This window comes from Herpailurus yagouaroundi, unplaced genomic scaffold, assembly GCF_014898765.1.
Source record: "Herpailurus yagouaroundi ecotype Mexico unplaced genomic scaffold, PumYag 29, whole genome shotgun sequence".
NCBI lineage: Eukaryota > Metazoa > Chordata > Mammalia > Carnivora > Felidae > Herpailurus > Herpailurus yagouaroundi.
In genome coordinates this window covers 29,079,386-29,097,382 of record NW_024412377.1, presented here as the reverse complement: position 1 = coordinate 29,097,382, position 17,997 = coordinate 29,079,386, and the positions used below count along the sequence as shown (strand labels likewise).

The 17,997-nt window shown below is 42.4% G+C and overlaps 1 protein-coding gene across 1 annotated transcript in view; it reads right to left on the bottom strand.

The window, feature by feature from the left end:
- Positions 1–2,908: 2,908 nt before the first annotated feature.
- SLC1A3 (solute carrier family 1 member 3) overlaps positions 2,909–17,997 on the bottom strand; it is a 78,849-nt gene continuing 63,760 nt past the window's right edge. The window contains exons 5-10 of the mRNA XM_040495483.1: positions 17,908–17,950; positions 14,421–14,713; positions 11,467–11,700; positions 10,707–10,901; positions 7,406–7,540; positions 2,909–5,151 (exon numbers count right to left, since the gene is read on the bottom strand). Coding sequence (XP_040351417.1) covers positions 4,947–5,151; positions 7,406–7,540; positions 10,707–10,901; positions 11,467–11,700; positions 14,421–14,713; positions 17,908–17,950 — 1,105 coding nt within the window. The 3' untranslated portion in view covers positions 2,909–4,946. The remainder of the gene's footprint in view (positions 5,152–7,405; positions 7,541–10,706; positions 10,902–11,466; positions 11,701–14,420; positions 14,714–17,907; positions 17,951–17,997) is intronic.

Sequence of the window (17,997 nt, the reverse complement as noted above, 5' to 3'; positions counted from 1 at the left end):
TGGATAGCTGAAGTACTGTTTAATTTATTTAAGACTATTCTGTGAAGTCTAAAAGGTGATTGATCAGGCTTTTAAAATGCAGCCACAAGATTTACAATCATGTAATGAGTGATAATGTCCCCAAAGCAAATAAATAGTGGGAAATATCCCAGGTCTGGACTGCCTTTTAAAGCGTGTTGTTTGTAGAGAGAAATTAAAGTTAGGATGATTATTTTTAGTAATCACACAAACTTTTATCTGTAGTATCACTTCATTGAGGCAAACATAAACTGTCTTGAATTCTTCATTTCATTTGTATGTAGGGTTATTAGATTCACAAATAAAATTACAGGTTACCCCATGCAATATTTGTGATGTACCCCCACTAAAACATTGTTATTTAATACTTCTACTAAGACATTGTTACTTTTAATTGGGCGTCTTTTATTTTATCCGACCACCCTACTTGTGTGTGCAGATTCAGTAGAAGTGACTTTCCAAATTGAAGGTTGAGACAAAGAGTTCTGTGGTCATGATGAGGAAAGATCAGCTGGAAAATGTTACCATCACGCTTTCCGAGTTCCTTTCTGTGCCTGGGAAGCATAAGTGACGGAAAAGGAAGATGAGAATTCAGAACAGGATGGCAAAAAAGGCGTTGGGAGGGGAGAGAGGCAGGACACACGGAGACCAAAAGGAGAATACCCAGAAAGGAAGGGGTCCCTGGGGGAGAGGCTATTGGAGAAGCAGAAAGACTAGAGCGAAAACAGAAATGGGGGCATTGAAAACTTTTAAGCAGCTGGATGACTTTCTTATACTTATCCTCCCTCTGCTCTGTAGACCTTGGAATTCCTTAGGTGCTTATCCAAGCAAGTTCTAAGAGGAAGTTCAGTCCTTACCCCCCACCCCCCGCCGTCCCGCAAAGAGCTCCGGGCTCCCCCTGTTGGCTGTCTTGGGTATCGCTCCCCCCAGCCCGGGCCTCTTATAACCCAGAGATTTCTCATCTCCCACTTTCCCTCTTAACAAGCTCCCCATCAGCTTCCTTCGCTCTTCCTGCCTTGCTCTTTTTATGTCGGTTTATTTATTCATTCGGAGCCTGCTTTCGACGTGACACCTCCCAACTGTTCTGGCGCCCGGGAACAGGCCACACAGAGCTGGTCATTGTTGCCCCAGCTCGGGGGACCACCCGGGTGGGAGCTGAGGCTGCGAGCCCGTGGCGGAGGCCGGATGATTGACAGCAGCCTCGGGTCAAGTGCCCCGAGGCGGCCCGGAAAGAGGGCTCCCGGCCCCCAACGCCCCCCCCCCTTCCTCCACCCTCCCCCCCACCCTCCCCACCGCCCCGCAGGACGCTCCTCACTCGGCTCCCAAGGAAATGAACCCTTCCTCTAAGCTCCCTTCAGACCCACGCAATTAGCAGCACGAAAATCCCTGTTTTCAACGTGGTGCCTATGAATAAAGACAACAAAAAAGGATTTTACTTGGAGAGTGAGACTTTTTTAACTTGGGAAAGGGAATCCTGCTTGGGGCAAGACAGTGGTGCTGAAAGGATAAATATGAGAAAGGGAACACACAGCCCCCCCCCCCCCCCCAGCTTCTCAAAGTGTAGGATTTAAAAACTTTGTTAGAAATGTATTTACTTATCAGAAACATTTTTAAGAAGTTCACCTGAAAAATGTTCAGTTATATTGTGAACAGATCTGTGACGACCACGCCTAACGATCTATGTTTTCCTTCCCCATCATCTTCTGCATCCCCACCCCACCCCGCCCCCCAAAACGGGCCATACAGTCACACCTTGACCGAGCTGCTATGTCTCCACAGACCTCCCACAGGAGGATGACCAGCTTCTCAGGCTTGCACTCTGGAAAGGGTGCAAAACCCAGCTTAGACTGCAGAAGTGAGAAAAAGCCTGGTGATTGCAGCAGGAAGCATTTCCTAGTACTGGATTGATCTTTTGTGGCACTTCCCTGAATGCTTCTGTGCCCAGAATGTCCTCACACATGTCCAGATATGGGTCCCCTCAAGGTGGCCAGCGCTGGTTTGGTTCCCTGGGGCTGTGAACCTCCCAAATCAGCTATGTGAATACCACAGATGCCTTGAAATAAGTTAGGATGTATTATTGATCAAACGCTGATTTGTAAATTTTTTGGTCAAAAGAGGCTTCAGAGAAACAGATGGAAATTAAAGTTTCTACCCCAGAAAAAAGAAAATGCACAAAGCCTTCCCTACAATTTCAAGGGCTATGCAAACCCACTGAGGTCTTCACATGGAAACCCATGACCCAAGGGTTTCCAGACCCTACTTAAGAGCCTCTCCTCTGACTGTTACCTACAGGTAGAGGGTCACATTTAAGAGTCTCCAGACACAACCTCAACCTGGGCATTCCATAATACTGTCTGCCAATTTTTTTTTTTTTTTTTATTAAAAAGCCCGAGGGGGAAAATGCAGTAGTCCACAAGCTGTTCTTTATGAAAAGAAGGGTTTACTAGCACGGGGGCTGCTTCTGAAACATCCCTTGAGATCTTATTCAGCTCTTTTCACAAATGGCAGCAGTAATCACATAGATAAATCTACCTAATTTGAAGGCCAGGCAGGAAATTACTTTTTGGGGAGAATCAACGGTGGCATTACACTTTTCTAATCCCCACGTGGAAATGATTCAATTTCTCTGAGAAATTTATGTGGACAAGTAAGGGCGGGCTGTTACTGCAAAATGCTTCCCTCACCAAGCCTAGTTCTAGGACTTGGGCGGGAGAGCAGGCGTCCTTCCTCATTTTCTTGTGACTGGCTCCCCCAGCTGGTCCTCCCAAGCTTTTGCCTAGTAAAAACCTACAGAGATCTGGAGGGGATCCCTTCCCGGCATTGGCCTGAGCTTACTGCAATACTTCCATGAATGGGAACTTTATGGGAATAACAACAACATACAAAATTATAATGTAAAACTATTTTTTTTTTCTTTATTGAAAATACATCTACAAAGTAATGTTTCTCAGTCCACACAGGGTGCATGTTATATGCAGAGCCTGTGATGGGCTGGCGAGAGGATCGTCCTAGAGGATTGACTTTCCATAAGAAATGGTTAGTATTAAAAAAAAAAGATCACACGGCGTAACAGAATTAATTTGACATGATTAATTTTTGCTCTACTGGTGTCGTGAGACGACAGCCATGTACATTAACCTTCAGAGTGTATCTCCCAAATAAGGCCTTGGCATTAAATGGTTATTCCACCACAGCCTAACGTTAACTTTTGTACACACGTGATGCTCACGATCTCTAGAAAAAATGTCTCTAACTGTATATCAGAGGGTGTATGTCTAGATATCCAGTCTGTTAGCATAATTAAACCCATTCTTCACCATTTTCGGTCAGAGACTCAAACACAGCTGGTATTGTCTGACAGTTCCCACTTCATGTCTTTGACTGAATGAATACTCCTTAGGGGGTAAAAAATTAATCTCCTCTAAACCTGGGAGCTGCCTCGCCTGAAACTAATGCCCCTGCTGTTTTTTTCTTGGAACCCCATTGACCGTGTCTTTATACTGATTCATCTTCTACCATTTCTCTCAGGGACACAAACAAAATAAAACCAAACCCCACTCCGGCCGAAGGGTTTGAATGACTTGGTATGTGGAATTCTTACACAAAGAAATATCTTGTTTCTCTTATTCTAAGAACTTCTGATTATAGGCAAAAACAAATAAGAGACCACCCACCCAGCTCACGGACCTCTATTAGAGAGAGAGCTCATTCATTTGACTTCTTTATATATAAGAAGTGACCTCATATTTTCATATGTGGACCTCCTTGGGGGATGATTTTGAACTGAAGAGACAAAGTGTTTCAGGTTAAAAAAAAAAAAAAAGAACCTCTCCTTTTAAATTCTTCCTTAAAGATCATCTATAAATCTTGGTGTCTCAAAATCCCCTGTGTAACGTCAACCATGCTCCATTCTTTCCTACCTGGCTCTTTAGTGTTCCATAGTAAGACTATGAGCATGCCTGCTAGTTGCTAGTCTTACATTTTACTTCCTAAAAGTCCATAGTCAGTTGAGGAGTGGTGGGAGACATCCTGCCCAGAGAAGTACCTTCGGTTTGGGAAGAATAGGAAAGAAGGGCCTATTTCCCGTACTGGGAAGGACCGAGCAGAGTTTCGTGAATAATTCCGCTCCCGAAATGGCCTCCAGCCTGGTGACTTGCATGACTGATATTCTGGCCACAGGACCTGGTTAAACCGCACAGCCATCCGTCCCCTACTTAGAAATGTTCATTCCTAGTAAACGTCCTTTCTGAAAGTCCCATGGTCCATGGAATCATACCTGCTTGGGACAGGATGTTCCAAGGGAAAATAGAGGGGAGGCTCTTCGTGATGTCACAGGATGTTTGGGCTAGAAGAGACCATAAAGGCATCTGGGGAACTCATTTGATTTTACGGATGAGAACACTGAGGCCTAGAGGAGATGTAATGTGCCCATGGCCACATGGAAATTTCACTTTTATGTGCCTCCTCACAGGTGCACTAGGTGAGTATTCATATTGTCTTGCGATTAATAAAATCAAAACACAAATCGGCAGAGAAAGGGGAACAAACCCTTCTACTGTCCCATTTGATAACCGATTGTGGTTTATCAAGTTGTTTTGTTTTGATACTAAAACTGAATTGTATTCTGAAGGATTTTTAAACTTTGCAGGTTGATTTAAAAGCATGTTTTAGCCTACTATTTGTTTGACTCTCTACCTTATAAAAGAACCACATTTACAGTTTTGTGTGCCACATAAACTTGTAAGATCTGATCCGACTCGCAAAATCCTCCCTTGTTTTTGGATGAATACTTCCCAATCCTATCAGTGTATTAACGCAGGACAAGGGAGGTAAGGGGCTTACTGGACAGAATGAGTTGTAACGAGATGGAAACATTTTACAATGGTTTGCAAACACCTGCTGCTCAAGAAAGCATTTTGTGTGTTAGTCTACATCTTGGTTTCACTGTCCATGGGTTTCTCACTTTCGCTTTCCTGGGCAATCAGCTGATAGGGTTTCTTCATTTCATTCTCTTCGATGACCGAGTTACCCATTTCTACGTCTCGGTTCTTCAGTTCGTGTCTTGACAAGTGCTCCACAATGCCGGCTCCAAGAGAATCTCCCAGCACGTTGGTGGTGGTGCGTAGGCGGTCCCTGGGGGTGTGGGTGTGGGGGAGGAAAAATGGGGCTCCTGTGAACATCATGTGATCTCAGCTCATATTGTGAACTGGCTGCTAAGTCTTTAGAGGCATCTTTTTAAAATTCTGCTTGGTGTATCCACCAATTGCAACATCACATAATACACATAATATTTATAATAGTAGTTACTAAAAGTTATAAGGATATATAGATTACCAATCTTCAGTTACTAGTTCCAGTCCTAACGGTGGGTAATGACCCTTCCTATTCCCCTTTTATTTAAAACTTCTCGTTGCCTCTCTTTCCTACAATTCACCTTCCTTTATATCTGCAGTTCTCAAAGTGTGATCCAGAGACCCCTGGGGGTGCCTGTGGTCAAAACTATTTTATTTTATTTTTTAATGTTTATTTATTTTTGAGAGAGACAGAGAGAGAGGAGAGCACAAACAGGGAGGGGCAGAGACAGAGGGGGACAGAGGATCCGAAAACAGGCTCTGTGCTGACAGCAGTGAGCCCGATTTGGGGCTCAAACTCACCCACCATGAAATCATGACCTGAGCCCACCCAGATGCTTAACCAACTGAGCCACCCAGATGCTCCAAAACTATTTTCGTGATAATGCTAGATGTTATTTGCCCTTTTTTGTTCCATTTTTTCATGAAAGCCTAGTGGGGTTTTGTAAAGACTACAACATAACACAAAAGATACCACAGCAGATTCAATGCAGAAGCAGTTAGGAGACCTCAGCTGTCTTGCATTAAGCCAGACACTAAGGAGATTTCCAAAAATAAAATAAAAGGGTATCATTCTTTTCCCAAAATTTTTAGTTTGGTAAATGACATTTTTTTGCAAAAATATTATTTATGTTAAGATGTAATGAGTTTATTATTATAACCTTTAAATGAATTTAGCACTTAAAAATGTCTGTTTTCGGGGCGCCCGGGGGGCTCAGTCAGTTAAGCATCCAACTTCAGCTCAGGTCATGATCTCATGGTCTATGACTTCAAGCCCCGAGTCAGGCTCTGTGCGGACAGCTCAGGGCCTGGAGGCTGCTTTGGATTCTATGTCTCCCTCTCTCTCCGCCCCTCCTCCGCTCGCACTCTGTCTCTCTCTCTCAAAAATAAAATAAAAGCATAAAAAATTAAAAAACTGTCTGTTTTCCTAATATGATTAATATTGATAGAATCCATATAGATAAAAACTTTTGGGATCCTCAGTAGTTTTTAAGTATGAAGGGGTCCTGAGGCTAAAGCTTTGAGAATCACAGTTTTACACTATAAAAGTCCTCAAGGAGTTGAGTGCCAACCGTGGGCCCAACAGTGGGCTGAATGCTTTCCGTGCGTCATTGCAGTTAATCCTCGCAGCCCCAGGGGGTGGTGGATGGCCTTATCATCTCCATTTTATAGAGGTGGAAACTGGGGTGGCTGGTGAGGCTGCCCAATGTCACACCGGGCTGGGATGCAAACAGATCCAAGGGACTGTGGGACTCATGCTCTCAACTGTCTACCCTGCTGCCACCTATCGTGCCTTGAGCACACCCGTCAGCTCCTCGTGACCCTTCTAGTGAAGACAACATACAGTTGACTCCAGCATCTACTGTGTCCTTCTAGGCATCGGCTTTGGGCAGCCTGTGAAAAGATGTTTTTGCAACGGAAAGGGAATTTATGAGAGAAAAGAGGCAGATAATGTCAGCTGGAAGGGTGAGGGGAACATGAGAGAGGGCTGGGCCCCCCAAATTAGGGTCTGAGGGGATGGGGGGTGCCTTTTCCCCAGAGCCAAAAGTCATTTCTGCTTCACTAGTTCTCCCACTGCACGGCTGCCCCTCTCCCCGCTGGGTTCAGGCGCGCACATCTGTGCTGCATTACGCCATTGGAATGGGAAGCACAAGGAAAAGGGCCTGAGCCAGTGTGTGGGGCCTGTAGTTCTGTTCTCACCACCACGAGGACGTGTTGTGCAATTCAGAAAATGCCTTGCTGATTTATGTCGGCTTTCAGACAGCCGGTTTCCCAATCGCCGGATGGCTTTATGGAGTGAGAAGTGTAGTTGCCAGATGTGCCCCCTGGGCTGATAAGGGAGCGAGAGCGCTTGGCGTCTGGGACTTGGCCTCCAGATAAGGGCAGGGACCAGGCGGTGAGGACAATTCAATTACACGCCAAGCTGCCCCTGCTCTTGGAGCCCTTTTGGCGGGAGTGCCCAGCTGCCAGGTTCCTAAGGAAGACAGAGGGGGTCCCTGCGACAGCAAGCCGGGAGGCAGTCGGAGCATACTCACAGAAACCAGTCCACGGCGATGATGAGCGTGATGTCGTCGGTGGGCAGGCCCACGGATGTCAGCACGATGACCATGGTGACCAGGCCCGCCTGAGGAATCCCAGCTGCCCCGATACTGGCGGCTGTGGCTGTGATGCTGTTAAAAGAATTCCCCAAACGTAAAACATTTGTACACATCTCCCCAAATGATAGGCCCCGGAAAAACCATGCACAGCGGCGATGTCTGACTTGCCAAGTTAACAGAAGAGGACGTGCTTTAGAAAACTTTAGATGAGAGTGTAAAAAACCCGCGGAGCTAACAATAACGTTAACCAGTATTTATGAAGAGGTTCTTTTTTTTTTAAATTTTATTTTACTTTTAACATTTATTTATTTTTGAGACAGAGAGAGACAGAGCATGAACGGGGAGGGTCAGAGAGAGAGGGAGTCACAGAATCCGAAGCAGGCTCCAGGCTCCGAGCTGTCAGCACAGAGCCCGACACGGGGCTTGAACTCACAGACGGTGAGATCATGACCTGAGCCGAAGTTGGACGCTTAACCGACTGAGCCACCCAGGCGCCCCTACTACAGCCATTTTTAAATGAAGAAATTGGTAGCTATGTACTTTTGCACATACCTGAAAACATTTTCCAAGGTCTAAAAGACTGCATAGTTACAATAACAATTTGTTTCCAATAATTCTGTCCAAGTAGAGGATTGTAAAGCTACTGAACTTGTAAGGTTAATGTGGTCAGAAAAAACAAATCAAAGTTATTAATGCAAAAGCAAATGATTTATGAACAAAGTTCTGTATGACTATAAATCTTTTTTATGGAGGCAGCGTAGACCTGATTTGTAAGGCATACAACCTGTCTAGGACTCTGTTAAATACCTATTTGATTCAGGCTGATGTGACACTATGGAAAATGTTTTATAAATAGTAAAGTATTACCTAGATATAAAGTGGAATTAATGAAGCAGTACGTCTGTGGAGGAGACTATATGGTTCCCTCATATTGTCCCTCTTCTGTGGTACTAGAGTATTTAGTTGGTAAATGGCTGTTCAGAATGAAGACTACGTTTCCCAGCCTCCCTTGGAGCTTAAGTTCTGGCCAATGAAATATGGATGAAAGTGACCAAGTACCTTGCATGCTATGCCCTCCTCCTCTTCCCAGTGGCTAAGATTTGGAGGTGATGATAAGCCATCCTGGACCACTTGGATGAGGGTGACACCCCAGAGACGATGGAAACGACACCCCAGTCCCTTACACTGTAAAACACCTACCAGCCTTGAGGGCTTTGTGGAACAGAGCTGTTCCACATGAGGAAAAAATGCAGTTCTGTCTTGAAGTCACTCTTATTGTTATTATTATTTTTTTACTCTGCCACATGCAACTGAACCTTTGTTTATAACTCAGGGATTTTCAACAAGTATACCAGAGTATGCCCAAGAATAGGTTATGGTGAGCTGAGATACTGACCTCCCAGTCCCAGTGTGGTCAGACTGTGCTCAGGCCTCCCAGAACACCCAGGCCACTCACTTCTGGCCATGATCGGCCTCATTTTTTAATCATCACGCATCCTACGACTATTATTATTTTCCAGTAACTCAAAACATATATATGGAGTCTAACATAACTTATTTCCAAATAAACATATGTGTACACACACACAAAAGGTGGGGGAATTGAGAGATTGAAAACAGACTAAAATGACATAAAAACCAAATGCAAGCCATAGATATGGATTATATTGTGGTCTAGGGGAAAAAGCTACACAAGATATTTTTGGGGCAACTGGGGAAATTTGGATACAGAGTGGGTATTCTGGAAGTATTTTAAAGATTCCTACTATTGTGGTTATGTAGAAAATGACTCTTATTCTCAGGAGATCTATGTTGGACTCTGTATATGTGAAATGTAATGAAGGCAGAGAAAGAGGCAAAAAATGGTAAAATGTTAATCGTTGGATTTGGGTAGATGTCTGTCATCATTTTATTTCAACTTTCCCATTTGTAAGAGAGTTTTTATAATGAAAAGTGAAAAAAACTATTTTGATATCCAAAACAAATTGCTGATAATAATTCACACACGCACACACACACACACACACACACACACACACACACTGAAGAGGAGGGTCTGATCTGGATTGTGAGTCTCTCTTGCAGTCACTTATTGGTCTGTTGTGCATAACTGACTGTCAATGAGTAAAAATGGGGGGTTACAATCACATATGCACGTGGATATGCATGGGCTAGTGCCAGAAGAATATAAAAGAAATTAGCAAGCCACAGTGGTTGCCTCTGGAGAAGGAAGCTAAAAAATTAGGGGAAGGCACGGAAAGGAAAATTACCTTTCACCAGATACCTCAAATGCAATAGTTAAAAAATAGTCCACGGAAATAAAATTCTCAATCTATTTGTCCATGTGGCCTCTCCTCTATTTTATAGTGCCTAAAAATTAACCCAAGAGAAAATGTTAATCCAGTTTTTCAAGTGTATTTTTTTAATACTGTCAGTAAAAGCTAATGCATTTTAATGCTATTTAAAACTGAAGTATAATCTAACATTTTTAAAAAAGAAATATCCATACTATGTATTCTGTAGATTTTATTTTTATTTTTTTTATTAAAAAAAATTTTTTTTAATGTTTTGATTTATTTTTGGGAGAGAGAGAGAGATAGAATGAGACTGAGCACGAGCAGGGGAGGGGCAGAGAGAGAGGTAGACACAGAATCCAAAGCAGGCTCCAGGCTCTGAGCTGTCAGCACAGAGCCCGACATGGGGCTTGAACTCACGGACCGTGAGATCATGACCTGACCTGAAGTCGGCCACTTAACCCACGGAGCCACCCAGGCACCCCATATTCTGTAGATTTTAAAAGAGTTAGATGTTTTATTGATGGTACATTGATAAATAAATCAATCCAGTGGCAAGCAGTATGCATGGTATGAGTCCATCAATTACAAAAAAAGTGTGTGTGTGTGTGTGTGTGTCTAGGCACTAGAAATGGGTTTTGTACCCCAAACATTAACAGTGGTCACCTATGGAAAGATGGGGGGGGTGAGAGTGGCAGGTAAGTTACACTTCTTTCTATCTACATTTCTATATTATTAGAATTTCATTATTAATAAATGTGTACATCTGCAATTTAAAAAAACTAATAAAAATATCTAAATATCAAAAGTAAAGCTATTGCCACAAACCCCAACCTCCGGTTTATGTATGATCTGCTTTCCAACAAGTTTCTTCATCCAATCCCTGATCACCGTCTCATCATGTAAAGTCATTCTTAAGCAAGTGTGTAGAACTTTCCTCATACCTGATTGTAATAATCTGTCCAAAGTTCAGCTCAAAGTTGTTAACTTGAGCGATGAAAATGGCAGCCAAAGCCTCATAGAGTGCAGTCCCATCCATGTTAATGGTTGCCCCCACTGGGAGCACAAATCTGGTGACTCGTTTGTCCACACCATTGTTCTCTTCCAAGCACTTGAAGGTGATGGGTAGGGTAGCAGAACTGAGAATGGTAAAAAAAAAAAAAAAAAAAAAAAGGTGTGTCAGCTGATCGTCCAGATGGTTTAGACCATGACCCTGTGTTTGGTACTTTGGACAGAGTTCCTTCCTCTCCCATGTCCTAATTTAAAGGGAACTAAGTCAGCACTTGTATAAATAGGGGATTAGGGTTAGCAACAGTGTGGGTCCCCTCACTGGGTTATTTGCAGCTCTCCTGCTCCTGGGTTCTTCTGTGAGGCATCACTTGTGATTATCCCCTATCCTCATGGCCTGTGCCGAGTGACTCTGCCATCTTTCCCTCAGGCAAAGGTCAACTGGAAGAGAGAGATGACAGTGGGCAGGAAGGGAATAGCTGATATGTGTGTCTCCCCAAAGGAGAGCCAACCATTCCCTCAATCCCAACTAGGTCTGATTAGCACCTGAGTGAAAAGGCCAATTCATATGCCTGGAAGTGTAAAACCCAGAACCGCACCCCCTGCCCCCCCATCTGCCTCCCAGGGTTCTGGATTAAAGTTAAGTTTGAGCTACATTTCTTGATAGGAATAAGCCACACATATATCCATACATACCTGGACGAGGTTCCTAGAGCTGTGATGAGTGCCTGCAGCAACCCTCCAATAAAAACCCAAGGGTTTTTCCGAGTTACCAAGAAGTAGAGGAGGGGCAGGACAATGACTGCGTGAATGAGCAGGCCGACGATGACCGTCACCGTGTACATGGCAAGCTGCCCCCCAATCACTCCCATGTCTTCCATCTCAACAATTTTCCCTGCAATCAGGAAGAGGATGCCCAGAGGGGCGTACCTATGTAGAAGCAACATACGCACAGTCGGAAGCCTGATCTCCAATGAGCTATTCCAAAGAAACTACCACGTGACAAGAAAATGTGAGGGTTATTTCCACACTTTTTGTGCCCAGGAGACTATTAGAACTTGCAGAAACTGTGAACTTCTTTTCTTTAAAATAAATTTTTTTATTTTTGAGAGAGAGAGAGAGAGAGAGAAAGGGGGGGGGAGACACGGCGTGAGTGGGGGAGGGGCAGAGAGAGAGAGAGAGGGAGACACAGAATCAAAAGCAGGCTCCAGGCTCTGACCTGTCAGCAAGGAGCTGGATGTGGGGCTCCAACTCATGGACCAGGAGATCAGGACCTGAGCTGAAATCGGATGCTCAAATGACTGAGCCACCCAGGTGCCCCTTTTCTTTTCTTTTTTAAATATAAATTTAAATATAAATAGCGCATAATCAGGCTTTCCTCTCAGAATTTCGCTAGGCCACAATTTTTTTTTTTCTCCTTAGCCTATGATAAAAGACAGGTACAGAGGTTTTGTGGGGTTTTTATTGTTTTTTGTTTTTTGGTTTTTTTCTCACCTCTTTTTCTAGATCATTCTCCTTTCACCTCATCTGAGTCACTTTTTCGGTCCTCAGATGCCACCCAACTCCCCTGCCTTTTCTCTAAGTACCCTGCACAGCCAGAATCCACTGAACCAATATCCAGACTTTGGGAGGGTTTCCCACATCAGAGCCTGCGTTCCAACTTAAAGCAAGACACACACAATGCCATTTCAGTGTTTTAGATTTGCAGTCATCTCTCTTAATCGAAGTCCGTTTTTGTTACTTTTTCCCCATATTACATACCACTTACACTATCACTCAGTATTAGTCTTCAAATCAACTTTTATATAAATTTACTGAGTAAATTTCATGTTATCGTGGCAATGGAAAACTAGTACCATTTCCCACAGATCGAAGGCAACCATATAATCAATCCAAAGCTATTCAAATTAACAATGTGTATGCAGGTACCGCCACGATCAGGTTACAGATGTTCTAGTTAAGTAATTGTCACCCACCCGCTGCTACTGACATTTGTGATCTTCCCCTGTAGCCTGGCAAGAATGAACAAACGAGACACAAAACAACTTGTATGTATAGCAACCCCTGTTGCATCAAGATCCCTCTGCCCTGCTTTCAACTCCCTTTGATGTATGCAGTGAACTATGCCCAAACTCACGTTACCAAAAACAGAGGGGCCAATCACCCTGAAGGACAAGGGTCTGCTGGGAGCTGTGGAGGTCTTATTTCAAGTTGAAAAATACAATGCTTCTTTTAAACGTCCTTTAAAAACACAGGCCAGGAAATTATTAGAGTACCTGTTTTCAGAAATGTAATAACTCAAGGCTGAATGTGCAGGCAAATGTACAGCTAGAAAAGCTACATGTGAGGTTCATTCAGCAGCCTTGAATGGGCTTCTTTCATAAAAGAGGTGAAAGGTGGAGGCATTTTCATAATATGAAGATAAATGTCCACTTTCAGCTCTGCCAGGATTTCAAAGGAGGGGCCCCAGGATTTCAATCAAGGGCTCCTGTGGAGACCACATTCTGATCAGTCTTCGTGCCCAAGTTCACATCCACCTCGTACAAGCTCCTGAAAAATGGATTTCTCTGGGCTTTGGAGGCAATAAAGACAAAGGATATTTTTAATCATGTTGGCGAGGGCTTTTCTTAGAAATGGATGCCTCCGTCCCTCCAGTGCCAAGAAGGAGTCTGGATTAAAAATAAAGGCCAAAGGGAAAGTAACCCCTACATGAGGCCTAAACCAATCAAACGGTTCTCTCCCAGCTGGCAAGAATTTACTTTCCAAGGTCAATGTTCCTTTGCAGATTTAGTGTTTTCATTTGTACCCTACTCTCAACTTTATTTGAAGGAAGTTTTGTTATAAACTGTGGATTGGCATTCTATAATGCTTCCCATGAGTCCTTCAGGCGGTCCACCAAATTGCCATTTGATGTCTCTTTCTTAGGGCTGAAACGGAGGAGAGGCAATCTCACTTTTTCTGAAGGTCAAGGGGCCTCTATGTTTGCTTTTCCCTCCACTGGGAATGCTCTTCCCCTGGCACTTTGAATGGCTAGCTTCTCCTAGTCAGTCAGATCTTAGCAACAAACTCACCTCCTCAGAGGCCTTTGTGAACCATTCAAACCATCCAAGGCAAATTTTATGCTTCTTCCCCAGTTGCCTTTTATCATATCAGATCACACAAAAGAAAATCTGCTGTTTTATTTATTTTTTCACAGTATTTGTTACTAAAGCACATGGTGGATTTGTGTGTTTATTTTCTATGTCCCTTAAAAGAATACAAGCTCTAGGACATCCTCGTCTGTTTTCTTCATTGCTATGTCCAGAGTACCTGGCATTATATGCTTGGCATATAGTAGACACTTAATGAACATATATTGAATAGATATAGACTAAATAGATATAAAATGAAGGAATGAGGAATGGGATCCCATCAGCACCGGAGTGAAGAAGTAGACACCTTTCAAAAACAAGGAAGCAAATTATTAAGAGAGGCTTGCAGACAGGTTCAAGGCCACTACAGGCCCAGAAAATCATTGATTTTCTTGTGTTTACCCACGTGGAATTGTTGCAATTGGCTATCCTGCCTGGTGGCATCTTCCTCAGTACAGAACACATGTTGATGGTAATAAGCATCTGGATACAGCATATGTAGCCAATGGAAATACGTACCACATTATCACTGCTACCAATCTCATGATGGCTTCGTTAAGAGAATCAAAGAACTCTCTCAGGGCTTGCCCCTGCTCTTTCATGTTTCCAATCACAAATCCAAAGCACATGGAGAAGACAACTAGTCCAAGGGCATTGACCCCATTCACAGACCCTGGAACTGGGACCAGCTCCTCTGTGATCCTTGTAAGAGTCTCCATGGCCTCCGACACATTGTTTATCACGGCGCTCACGAGTGTTTCGTTGGACTGGATGGGCACTTTAAAGCTTCTCTTCTCATAGTTGGTTTTAAACTTTAAAAGAAAAGGCACAACAGGGATTAAAGGTGATTTTTGTTTTCTGTTTTTAACTTTTCTGTTGTCCAAATTTTCTATAATCATATACAATACCTTGCACTCAGAGAATAGTGTTATAGAAGGTATCTATCATCTATCCATCTAATCTGTGACGAACCCCTACCAGTTCCTCAGCACAGACAGACACACACGCACTCAAATATAAAGCATATCTTAACAGGAAAGAGGTATGTGGCTGAAGACGTTGAAGTAGGGTTTTTTTTTTTTTGAAACCCTAATAAAATGACTATAATGGGCTTTTAAGAACTATAAATCCAAACATTCACAATAGTCCCTTTACTGTCTATAGGATCATGCTATGGGATCATGGACAAATCACTGAACATCCTTCAGCTCATGTTCTGCAGCTGTGAAACAGAAAGAACTGTGGTGGTTCTACCTCACAGGGTTGTTGTGATGATCAAATCGAGCAGAATATATGAGAATATCTTGTAAATTTTAAAGTACTACACTACTATTGGTTAATGGTGCTTAATAACAAAACCCTTTAGGGACTAGACTTAGCTGGGGATTTCATTGAATAGTAAAAATTTTAAATCCCATATGCACCCCAATGTTTATAGCAGCATTATTTACAATAGCCAAATTATAAAAGCAGCCCATGTGACTGTTTACTGATGAATGGATAAAGAAGATGTGGGGTACATATATACAATGGAATATTACTCAACCATAAAAAGAATGAAATCTTGCTATTTGCAACAACATGGATGGAGCTAGAGGGTATAATGCTAGGTGACATAAGTCAGTCAGAGAAAGGCAAATACTATATGATTTTATTCATATGTGGAATTTAAGAAACAAAATAAATGAACAAAGGGAAAAGAGAGAGAGAGAGAGAGAGAAACCAAGAGACAGACTCTTAACTATGGAGAACAAACTGGTGGTTACCAGAGGGGAGGTAGGTGGGAGGATGGATTAAATAGGTGATGGGAATTAAAGAGAGAATTTATCATGATGAGCATTGAATAATGTATAGAATTGTTGAATCACTATATTGTATACCTGAAACTAATAAACACTGTATGTTAACTAAACTGGAATTAACTTAAAAACTTAACAAAATTTAAAACAATTTAAAAATTCCCCAACAAAGGTCTTCTAGGCACTTCTGATAATATTATTCTTAAGAATAGATGTTTCATTAATAGCTGAGGATGACAACCTAACTCTCAGGTCAATAAAGGAATTTCTCTTCGTATTCAAGATATGGTGTTTTCCTAATAGCTTCTGCATAGATGCCCCAGACAGAAGATGTGAGCATATGATTGTGACCATATAAAACAATTAAGCCCATCCATCTATGATTTTAATGAGAGCAGAATTCCTGGCCTTTGTGTTGATGGTAGTCAAGGATCAGGGAGAGTAATAATGTAAGGATGTTGACTGGTTCTCACAGCTGTACATGAAGTGCTGGGCCATTTCTCTACCAAGAGTGAATGGGAGAGTTTTTTGTCCAATAGGAAACCACTGTTCTCAAACAACGACGGCCAGCTGTCAATACTGTGGACACATCTCTGAACAACCAGTGATACTGCTTGTAATTCTAAGTAACAAAGAAACTGGCCCTTTTTGGTGTCCTATTCCCGTCAACTCTCAAATCTTTATTTCATCAGGATGCTTATGCATTTTATGGATTGTCTAGGGTAGATTTCCAATCCTGGTTAGCCTTTCCTAAGCCTCCAACTCTTTCCCCTTAGACACAGTTTGTAGCCTACAGAAATAGCAACCTCGTTTGCATTCTGGCCTAAGACAAATAGATCTGGGAAGATACTTTTGCTTCCCTTTCAAAATCCTGTAAATGCAATCCCAAACCAAATACAATAAATCTGCTTAAGTCTGCACTTTTTCTGGTGCTGCTAGAAATCAGCATTTTTGATGTTGTCCAGTGCCAGCTGACTAACTGGAATAGTCAGCCCCATGGTGCTGGGGTTGGCTTGTTGGATTGAAAGGGGTTTATTATTTATGGTTATTGTTGGTTTTGAATAAAGAAAGTTCAATTTGGGCTTCTTAAACTTTTTTTTAAAGAAAGGATTCTGTTTGAATCCTGCAGCGTGTGCACACATTACCTATTAAAAATAGTCAACAAAAATTTTAAAAAGTGGGGGGACAAAGGGTTACTTGTATGTGTAAAATTTAGTCCTCCACAAGGCTGGGGTTTTATTTTGTTTGTTTTACAGATAGGGTTAGGGAATTACAACTAGGGTCAAGTAACACCATCTGGAGAAATGTTTTGGAACTATTATTTAACCCAGAATGTCTAAGTGTTTTCCTTTTAATGTTTTGGGCCACAAAGCTTTTTTTATTCAGGTGAAGTTAGAATGAACTTTAATCCCTAGCAGCAAAGTATATTTGTATCCACAACACAGACAGCCAAGAACTGTTTGGATATGGGCAAAAAGGAAAAGGAACTGGACCTCACTATAGCCTCCAGGGAGGTGTCTCAAACCTTTCCAGGAAGCAGAATGTAGGAGCAGAAAGAGGATAGAATTTGGAGTCAGCACAGTAGGTTTGGATTCTGGATCTACCATTTATTACTTGTAAGATCTTGTGCCTATTAGACAATCCTGAATTATCATAGACGAGTTTCCTCATCAATGAAATGAAGACAATGATACCCATCATATTCATGTGAGGACTGAATATAACATTAGTGCTTGGCACATAGAATCCATAAGGCTCTTAGGAGACTTTAAAAAAAACAACCCATTCACTTTTTACATTAAACCCAGAAACTTGAATAATCTCTCTAATGTTTAAAGCAAATTGTAAATGTATCTTCTACTAGAATTTGTTTGCTTGGTGGGCTTTTGTGTGTGGAATGTGGGGACAAGAAGAGGGAGGGAGTCTCCTGATTGGCCTTTTTAACAATTAACAGAGACTGGATGAGCTATTCGTATGCGACACATTTAGTACCTGGTAACTAATAAGCCTTTAGTACAGGGTAAGACCTCCCCACACCCTACAAATCCCCCAGAAAACCCTAGTGCTTTCCGTCTGGTTGGCAAAAGAGTGTTTCTTACTGCAGAGAAATGGAAAAAAAATAAAACAAAATGGATAAGGAGGTCCCACTCTGTTTGGTATGCCAAAGAGGAATTTCAAAAGCGAATTAGTGGCTATAGAGTGTTTACCTGTTTAAAGCAGGCTTCCACCAGATTTGGAGGGAACATATTCCTGCAAAGAAAATAATGGTCACTTGAAAAAGTTCTCAAATAATAAGT